Source organism: Penaeus monodon, chromosome 1 (assembly GCF_015228065.2).
Source record: "Penaeus monodon isolate SGIC_2016 chromosome 1, NSTDA_Pmon_1, whole genome shotgun sequence".
Lineage (NCBI taxonomy): Eukaryota > Metazoa > Arthropoda > Malacostraca > Decapoda > Penaeidae > Penaeus > Penaeus monodon.
Genome location: NC_051386.1, coordinates 52,770,725 through 52,780,724, shown reverse-complemented (window position 1 = coordinate 52,780,724; position 10,000 = coordinate 52,770,725). Strand labels below are relative to the sequence as shown.

General features: G+C 49.6%; 1 protein-coding gene across 1 annotated transcript in view; it reads right to left on the bottom strand.

Annotated features, from left to right (window-relative positions):
- The window catches only part of LOC119574388, a 215,261-nt gene that overhangs the window by 204,776 nt on the left and 485 nt on the right, over positions 1 to 10,000 (bottom strand). Inside the window, exon 1 of the mRNA XM_037921608.1 lies at positions 7,973 to 10,000. This exon is cut by the window's right edge and continues 485 nt beyond it. Coding sequence (XP_037777536.1) covers positions 7,973 to 9,569 — 1,597 coding nt within the window. The 5' untranslated portion in view covers positions 9,570 to 10,000. The remainder of the gene's footprint in view (positions 1 to 7,972) is intronic.

Below are 10,000 nucleotides of genomic sequence, written 5' to 3'. Positions count from 1 at the left end.
TTCATATCCCTCACCCTCGCTCTCCCTGCTCCCTTCTCTCTCCATCCGGTTCCTCTCCTCTACCGCTCCCTCTCCCCTTCTCTCTCCCTCTCGCTCCTTCTCACCCATCCCTTTCTCAGTCTTCTCTCTCGTCTCGACCGTCTCGCTCTCTCCTCATTCCTCCTCTCCCTCTCGCTCTTCTTCCTCCATCATCTCCTCTCACCCACGCTTCTCCTCTCTTGGCTCTCCTCTCTCCCCTCCTCCTCTCTACTCCCTCCATCCTTGGGTCTCCCTCGCCACCCAGCACCCCCCAGCAAAGCCCGTCTCCTCTCTCAGTCCCCACCTCAGTCAGTTCACGTCTGTTAGTAATTCTTTTCTTCGTCGTCGCAGCACGTCTCATCTGGTCGGTCGTCTCAGTTCAAGCAGGTCTAGCCCGCGCGACACCCCGTCACGATCGTTACTCTTCCTCGAATAGTCACTTAAGGTATGCTAGTCATTTCCTCTAAATACTCTCTCATACATCTCGGTCTTTTATTACTCTATTACTCATGGCTGGTTCTCACCAGATTCATAATTCTCACCCGCTGTACTCTTTCTTCTTGGGATCCTCCCAGAAATTCTCTACCCCGTTTCATCCTCCTGTTTACTGCGCGCTCTCGCTATTTGTCCGCTCGCTAGCTAATCCTCTCTCTCCCCTACTGGTCACAACACCTCCAGGTCGCCTTCCCCGTCCTCATCCTCCGACTCTCCGCTCTTCTTTCCATATCATCGGGAACGGCGTGTCTCTCGTCACCCACTGAACATGCCCCCCGCACAGCTCTCTGCCTCGCCGTACCCAAGGCTGCCTCTCCGCGCATTAACCGCCCGTAGCTCATCTAACCAGGGCCAGCTCTTCCATGCTCCCAGGTCAGCTCTGCACAACCCACAATTGGTCACGACCCCTCCCGTCCATTGCGCACCCAGACCTCGTCCAGCGGCCCCCACGCACAAGAATTCTCTCTTTCTCGTCTCTACCAGGTCTCATCCCTGTCTCTCCTCCTCTCAAACTCCTCTCTCGTCCGTCCGTCCTCTCGCTCCCCTTCCTCACCGGTTCTCAGCTCGTCTCTCTCGTCTCGTCGGCCGGTCTCTCTCAGGGTTAGCCGTTCGGAGTCGTTTACACATCTCTCGCTCTCAGACCCTCTCTCTTCTCGTCGTCTACGCTCAGGTCTACTCTCTCATCGAGTCTCGCCTTCACACTCTTCTCTCATCTCTTTCACTCTATCTCACTCTGTGGCACCTCACCCTCGTCTCATCTCTCCGGTCCCTCCCTCCCAGAACTTACAATTCACCCATCTAACCCGAAGCTCCCACATAGCGCACTCTGTCTCTCGCATAAGTTCCTCAGCCCAGCCCCACTTTCTCCTTTCTTTCGCATCTCTCATCATCATCCCTCACTCGTCCGCGACCTCGTCTCTCTCTCGCATCCGTATTAATCCTTTCCTCCTTTCTTCTCTCTTCTCTCCGATCTCTCTCCCTCCTCCTTCTTCTTCTCTTTCATCCTTCTCCTCCCTTTCCTTTCTCCTTCTCCTTCCCTCTCTCCTTCTCTTCCCTCTCTATCCGTCTCCCCTCTCGTTTCTTTTCCCTCTCGGTCAGACACTATTTCTTTTCTTCCTCCTTTCTCTCCTTTGGTCTCCCTCCTCCCTCTCCTCCCCCCTCTCTCTTTCTCTTTCCCTTTCTTTCTCTTTCTCCTCTCTCTTCTCTTTCTTCTTCCCTCCTCATTCTCTTTCCTCCCGATCATCTCTCTCTCTCCATCTCTCTCTCACCCTCTCGTTCTCTCTCCCTCCTCTCTCTCTCTCTCCCTCCATCCATCGTCTCTCCTCTCATCCGCTCTCTCCTCTCTCTCTTTCTATCTATCTATCTATCTATCTATTTATCTTTATCTTTATCTTTATCTTTATCTCTATCATTATCTCCATCTCCATCTCTATCTCTATCTCAATCCCTAACTCTCTCTCTCTCTCTCTCTTTCTCTCTCTCTCTCTCTCTCTCTCTCTCTCTCTCTCTCTCTCTCCTCTCCCCTCTCCTCCCTCCACTTCCCTCTCTCTCTCCTCACCTCTCTCTCTGGTCCTCTCTCTGTCTTCTCTCTCTATACATTAGTCTCCTACTCTCTAACTCTCTCTCCTCACTCATCATACTTCTGTGGTCCTTTCTTTCGCTCTCTCCTCTCCTGCCTTTCTTTGCTCATCTCGATCATCTGTTCCCTTTCCCTTCTCCTCTGGTCTCTCTCTCTCTCTCTCTCTCTCCGTCCCTCTCTCGGGGGCTAATCTATCTCATCTATCTTCACATTAATTTTTCATCCATCAATCTGTATCTGTATCTGTATCCTTCTCTATTCTACCCCACACCTCCTCTTTTCTATCCTCCGGGTCTCTTTCTCTTTTTCTTCTCACCTCTCTCCTCTCTATCTCTCGTCTCCCTCTCTTCCCTCTCGTCTCTTCCTCTCTGTCGCTCTCCTCCTCTCTTTCTCGCTCTCCCCCTCTCTCATCTCTCTTTCCCTCTCTCTCATCCATCTCTCATCTCTCTCTTTTTCTCTTTCTCTCTCTCTCCTCTCCGAATCTCTGCTCTCACCCTCATACTCTCTCCTCTCCTCTCTCTCGCTCCCTATCTTCCTCCTCACTCTCCCCAAGGCCTCTCTCAGTCTCCTCAATCTCCCTCTCTCTCTCTCTCTTCTCTCTCTCTCTCTCGTCGATCGCTCTCTCCCGGATTCTCCTCACTTCTCTCTTTCTTTTCTCCCTTCTTTTCTCCTCTCTTCTCTTTTTCCTCCTCGTCAATTTCGTCATTCCTCACTCTGCTTTTCTCCTCTTTTTCTTCTTTCATCTCATCTCTCTCTCATCTCTCAACCTCTCCTCTCAGTATCTCTCTTTCCCCTCCGCTCTCTCACAGACTCCGTCTCAATTCAGTCGGCTTCTCTCCTCGCACCTCCCTCCGCTCTCTCTCCATAACTCCTCTCCTCTCTCCTCAAACTATGTCGCAGTTCTTCTCTTCTCGTCAGCGTCCCTGTGGACATTTTATCCTCTGCCCCTCTCCTCTCTCTCTCTTCTCTCCTCTCTTCCCTCGGTCTCTCTCTCCTCGTCCTCTCTCTCTCCGTCTCTCTCCTCACCTCCCTCGTCCTACTCTTCTCTCCCTCTCTCCTCAGTCAGATCTCTCTTCTCTCTCCTGTCCTCTCTCTTTCAGCCGGAGCCCGGCGTACCGGCCCCTCGTAATTGCATTCAGGGCGCTCCTCGTCAGGGAGCTCCTGCCACAGGTCATCTTTCTGCCCTCTCTTCTCTCGTCTCCTCCTCCTCCTCTTTATTCCTCCATCTCTCTTCACCGTCCCTCTTCGCTCTCCTCCTCTCTCTCGATCACGTCCGACCTCTCCTCTCCCTCCCTACTCTCTTCCCTCTCTCGTTCTCCCTCTCTCCTCTCCTCTCATCTCTCGTCTCGTCCTTCTCATCTCTCTCACCATCGCTCATCGTCCCCTGTCATCTCTCTCACTTCTCCTAGTAGTCTCTCCACTCGGGAGGCCTGCATGGGAGACTCCCCTCGACACTCGTCTCAACCCGGTCGGCGAACATCCATCTCACTGTCGGGGCGATCTCCGGTTCGACCGCCTCCTCTCTGTGTGCGCTCTCAATCTCGTCCTCATATCATCTCTCTTGGTTCCTTTTTTCTCACTTCGTTCTCCCTCATCCCTCATCTCTCATCGCGTCCTCTCCTTCGCTCTCTCTCAGGCCAACCTCTCTCTTTCCCTCATTTTTTTCCTCCTCTCTCTCATCCCTCGTCCTTTCTCACTCCTCTCTCGCCCCCTTCTCCTCTTCTTTCATTTCTCCTCCGTCTCCTCTTCTGTTCCATCTCTCTCCCCTCGTCACAGTCTCTCTGGTGTCATCCTGTCTTCCACTCTTCCATCGGTCGTCTCGTCTCTCTCCTCTCTCTCTCTCTTCTCAATCCGGTCGTCTCCTCACCTCCTTCTCTCTCTCTTTCTCTCGGCTCTCATCTGCTCACTCCTTCTCTTTCATCTCTTCACTCAAGCTCAGAGCTCTCCTGCCGTCAAGTCGTCTCTCCTCATCTCAATTCCCGGTCTCTCTCTCACTCCTCTCGTTCATGAACTCTCGTCATGCGTCGTCTCCCTCATCTCTCCTCCTCTCTCTCTCCTCCTATCGGTTTCTCGATTCTCCATTCCGTCTTTCCCACCGTCTCCTCCTCTTCGCGTCCCCCTTCGTCTCTCCCTCTCGCTGTTATCGTCTCAAGTCGGCTCTAAGACATTCGTCTCTCTCTTCGTCACTCTCCTCCCTCATCCCTACGGACAAGATCCCTCCTCTTTCCTCCTCTCTGGCACTCTTGTCTTTATCTTTCCCTCCCCCCCCTCTCTCCGTGTTCTCGTCCTCGTCCACTCCCTCTCTCATCCTCTCTTCACTTCTCCCGCTCCCTCTCGTCCACTCCCCTCTCTCAATCCCCTCTGCGTCGATCTGATCTTCCTCTCTTCCCCTGCCCCTCGATCCGTCCCTCAGGTTTCACATCGTCTCTTTTCCACTCATCATCTCTTCTCTTCTTCTCCTCTCTTTCCTCTCCTCTCTCTCAACCCTCATCTCTCCTCGCCTCTCGTTCCCGTCCACCTTCTTCCCGTCCGGTCTCGTACAATCTCTCCCTTGATACTCTCTCACTCCTCCCTCCATCAGTTTCTCCTATCCATCCCTCACTCTGCGTCTCACTCTTTCCATCTCTCTCTCCTCGTTCCTACTTCGTGCCGGTCCAGCTCTCTCTAGCTCCTCCGTTCTTTCCGACTCCCCTGTCCGTCATCTCCGTCTCTCTCTCTCAAATCTCCCCTCTTCTCTCAATCGCCCCCTCTCGTCTCTCTCTCCTGGTCGTTCGCCCTCCCATCTCCTTTCTCTCCTGCTCGGTCTCTCTCTCTTGTCTCACGAAGCTGATCATCGAGAATTCATCCCGTCGAGGCTCGCTCTCTCTTTCCCACTCTCTCTCCTCTCTTTACTCTCCTCTCTCTCTTTACCTCCTCTTCCTCTCCATCTCCCCCTCGTCTCTTCCTCTCTCTCCTCATGTCATCCTTCTCTCGCACTTTCTCTCCGCTCTTTCCTCTCTATCCTCTCTATCTCTCCTCTCCTCTCTTCTCTCTCGTCCTCTTTTTCCTCTCTCGCTCTCTTTTCACATTTTTCGCTCTCCTCTCCCTCTCACATCTCTCTCCTCCCTCCTCCTCCTTCCTCTTGCTCTCGGTGTTCCTCTCCTCCTTCCCTCCTTCTCTCTCTCTCTCGTCTGCTTCTCTTCCTCATCTCTCTCTCAATCTCATCTCTCTCTCCTCAGTCCTCGCTCTCTCTTCCCTCTCACTTCTCAGAATCGTTCCCTCTCTCTTCTCCTTCTTCCCGAGTTCACGCTCTCTCTCCCTTCTCCTCATCCTCTTCTCTCTCACCTCTCCCTCTCCTCAACTACTCTGCCTCCCTCTCCTAGCAGTCCCCTCCGAAAGTCCTACTCCAATCGCGTCTCCCTCTCCATCTCACTCACTGTTGAATGAGGATATCTCTCTCTTCATCCTCTCCCTCTCTCTATTATCTATCTATCTCTATCTCTCTCCTCCTTCTCTGTCTCTCTTTTTTGGAGGCGAGAAGAAAAAAAATTCTCATTCCTGTCTTTCGCCTCTCATCTCTTCTCATCTCAACTTCCTCATCTCTCCTCTCCTCTCCTATCTCCTCGCCTCTGTCGTCCATCTCTCTCTATCTCCTCTCTTCTCTCTCTCATCTCTACTCTCTCTCCTCATTATCTCTCTCTCCATCATACATCTCTTTTTCACCTCTTTCTCCCTCTCTTTCACTCATCTCCTCTCCTGTCTCCTCTCCTCCTTCTCTCTCCTCTTCCTCTCTCTCATCGTCCCTCTCTCATCCCGTCAGTCGGTCTCATCTCTCTCTCTCTCTCATCTCCATCTCTCTCTCTCTCACTCTCTCTCTTTCTCTTCTTTCTTCTTCTCATCTCTCCTCTTTCTTTCATCTCTCTCTTTCTTTTATTCTCTCTCTCCTCTCTACTTTTATCTCTCCTCTCCTCTCTCCACTCTCTCTCTCTCGTATCAATCTCATCATCTCATCTCTCTCTCCTCTCTCCTCTCTCTCCTCCTCTCATCACTCACTCTCACTCTCCTCTCTACTCTCAAATCTCTCACCTCTATCTATCTTTCTCTATATCTTCCTCAACCCCGATCTCTCCCTCTCTAGCTCCTTTCTCATATCTCTCCTCCTCCTCTCATTTCCTTCATATCTCTCCTCTCTACTCTCTTTTCTCACTCGTTCTCTCCGTTCTCCTCCTCTTTTCTCATATCTCTCTCCTCTTTCTCTTTTTCTCCCCCAACTCTCTCACTCTCTCATATCTCTTTCTTTTCTCTTTCTCCTCTATCTCTCTTTTTTCTCATCTCTCTCTTTCTCATCTCTTTCCTATTCTCTCCTCTTTCTCTCTTCGGTCTCTACTCTTTTCCTCTCTCGATCTTTCTTCTCTCTCTCTTCTCACATCTCTCCCCCTCTCCTCGTCTTTCTCCCCCCCTTCCTCTTTTCCTCCTCCCTTTTCCTCCCCCCCCCTTTCCTACTCCTACCCTTCCTCTCCTCCTCCCTCCCTCTCTCTCCCTCCTCTGCTCTCCTTGTCCCCCTCCTTCTGTTGTTCTGTCTGTGTCTGGTGCTCACGTGTCCCTTTTTTTCTCTCGCTCTCCCCGCTCCTTCTTTCTCACTACCCCTTTTGTCTCGATCTCGCCTACTACACTTTCCTAGCCTTTATGTATATTATTGTTTTACTGTTACCTGTTGTTACGAAACAAGCACTGACACTATATACACCGTACTTCATTAAGATCAGAGTCGTATGGAATAACCATTATCATATAAAGTGATGCTGCGTCAGTGAAGCAGCTTCCTTTGACAAGAGAAATGTATAATAAAAAAGTTGACAGTTTTTACCAGGATCGACTGTCTCTAGTTCCAGCTGGATTTTTTTTAAATACTTTAAAGGAATGTGATATCATTAATATATATGATGCAAATGTGACAATTTGTCAGGGAGTTATTCTGGCCATAGATGTTTAAATTGATATTTGATATCACATTTCTGGGTTTGCAATTTTGATGCTTTTCCCGATTTCCATCTTTATGAAAAGAGTGCGCGTACGAATATACGAATATTCTATGGGCCTCCTTTAGGCCCACATCCTCAATATCATCCCCAAACACTATTACATTCCGAAAGATCTTGAATTATCTATAGAAACTCTACGGACTCCTGTCATCACGTTTAAGTTCCTACGTGTAGACACCAATTTTATTGATTAAAATAGAGACCGATCATTATTTCTCTTGATTAGAAACCTGTAGGTATCGTTAACACTGTACTATAACTGCCATAAGCCCTTGTCCCAAAGATGATAATGACACAATGACACGTGTTCTCTGACCCCTACTTTGAATGGTGCTTCATCGGTGGGTTCCCAGAGGAGTGTACGAGTTAAAATAGACTAATTAATCCCCTATGCGTAAATTATAAGTGATTCCTTAGGCATGAGTAGTTGATTGCATTTTTTCTCTTAACTATAACTTTTTACATTTATTGCATGACATGTTAAGATCAGATTCGTCTTTCCGAATGGCAGTTTTGCATATATTCACTGCGGTCTTCCAGTTCAATAACCTATATTTTCCCATCACAAAGATAAAACTCGGGGAATCTTGAAAACTATATTCAAGATGAAAGTGGAAATGCATGTATTTGAATTACAGATCAAATCTTTGCTTCCATCTACACATGAAAGGCAAAAAAAATAATAATAATATTAAAATAAAATAAAAAATAAACAGCATATCCATTTGAATACCAGAAGGAACATTTACAACTACAATTAAACTTTTTTTCGTTTCATTCGTTCTTTCGTTCTACTTGTCTACTTTACGTAACGCAGAAACATAGGGTAGAAAGGTCTTCATTATTTACCAGTGCTTACCTGTACGTTCCCTCCGGTAGCGCAACGATCTTCCGAAGTTTATACGGCCGTAATCAGTAACCAGTGGGTGCTTCTCCTCCTTAAATCTGGTCGTTCTTTCTCCGCCGCTCACTAAGCTGTCTCTTGGGGGAAATCCTCCTTCGTTTGGGTGTCCCGATTGCACTGAATCCCTATCCCTAGCTTGGAACTTCTCCTGGTCTTTACGGTCGTCGTTGTCGTTATCAAAGACGACCCCCTCGGTCTGCCCCATGCCGTTGCTCCACAGCGAATCCTCTCCTTCCTCCTCCTCCTCCTCCTCCTCCTCCTCCTCCGTCTGACCCAGTCCGAACTCGACCAAAAATTCGCCGTTCCTGTTTCTGGATGAAGACCCGTCTTCTGGTGAGCGATTTGCGCCCTTTTTCGTGAGTGTGGAGGACGTTAATGCCGGGTGGTATGGGGGTTCGTTGAACTGTGAATCGCGTCTCATATCGCGGGTGTAAATTAGTTTGGATTGCACTTTTCGCTGCCGAGATTTTCTGGAAGTTTTCGCGTTCGTGTAATGATAAAAATTGGACGCCGCTGCTGCTTTTATGTGGAGTTCTTCCCTTGCATCCTCACGCGTTTCATCCGAGTCGAGATTAAGCTTTATCTTGTCTCTATGGTTCCCAAACGCTCGCGTTCCGGGAAGAAATGGCCAGAGATTTTCATCCTGTAGGTTCTGTGACTTCTGGCCGCTTTGGGATGTCCAGATATTGGGTCGGTCTCCCCCATGCAGACCCTTAGGACTAAATTTTACATCCTCTCCGAGGTGGTTTGAATTCAGCCTGTTATGCAGATTTGTTCCGGCAGACGCTTTCCCTCTGTATCCATCACTATCGATAAACGTGTGTCGGGGCGCCTCCAGGCGGTCTGATGAGGCGACATACTTGGCTCTACTGCCGTAACTTTTCCCCAAAGGATATTTATACATACCATAATGGCAGGGTACACACTCTTCCCCACTATCTAATTCCCCGACTAATGAATGAGTCAGTGGCGATGCTATGGGTCCACTTTCTCCCCACTGCTGACGAGAGCCTGTGAAGGGTGTCTGGCCCCGAGGATGAGGCTCCAGCACGGGAGGAGAGGAGGAAGTGGGGGGCCTGCCTGCTTTCGCTTGGGCGGCTGTTCGATGAGAAGTAGACCATATATCTGCTGGGCTTCTGGTGACCGTGTTTGACACCGCACTCTGGCCTGTCTCCTTGGTTTCGTGTGAGGGCGGGCGAGGAGGCGAGGAGGCCTGGGCATGGTGCGTCCTCGACGACACATGGCTTTGTTGTGGGCGGAAAGTGTGGTCCCTGCCAAAGCGAACGTCTTGAGCAACTGGTACAGCCAACGAGGGGTTTGTCGCGACACCGACCGCTGCTTTCACACCCGGGGACAAGGCGAGCATCAAGAAAAACAACGTCTTGAGCGTCAGAGAGAAACTGGAGGTTCGAGCGCTTACTGTTGTCCGCAAGGATCTTGCGAGAAAGTATTCCACTCCCGGGGTGCTGATGGGGGTAGCAGGTGGCTGCACAGCACCCCCGCAAGGGTACCGGAGCCCCTGGGGCGGCAGTGTGAGGCGCCTTCCAGTCATACATGTATGGTCCCAGTACTGGCTTTGAACACAACGAATTTGTGTTTGTGTTGGAGTTGCTCAGGGAGCCACAGAGAGGTCAGCTAAGACAGCATCACCACAATATCCTCCGCGGCTGAACCTTAAAGTTTTTGTTGGCCTGTTTTGGTCGAGCATGAGGTACCGAACTAATGATATTCATAAATAATGAGCCAGACTACAATATTTCACCAACTTCAGGACACTTACAACACGGATAGTATCAACACGGATAGCAACTATTGCACTGTACGTTATATCCAGGCATCTTGGTTCTCTCAATATTTGAATAGTATAATCATTTACGGACAACAACAATTAATCGTATTTATATTCCTGTGACTAGGTCATATATTAATCTCATAAACACTGCCTCCCCAGTTATCAAAATATAATTCTCGGGACACTAACTT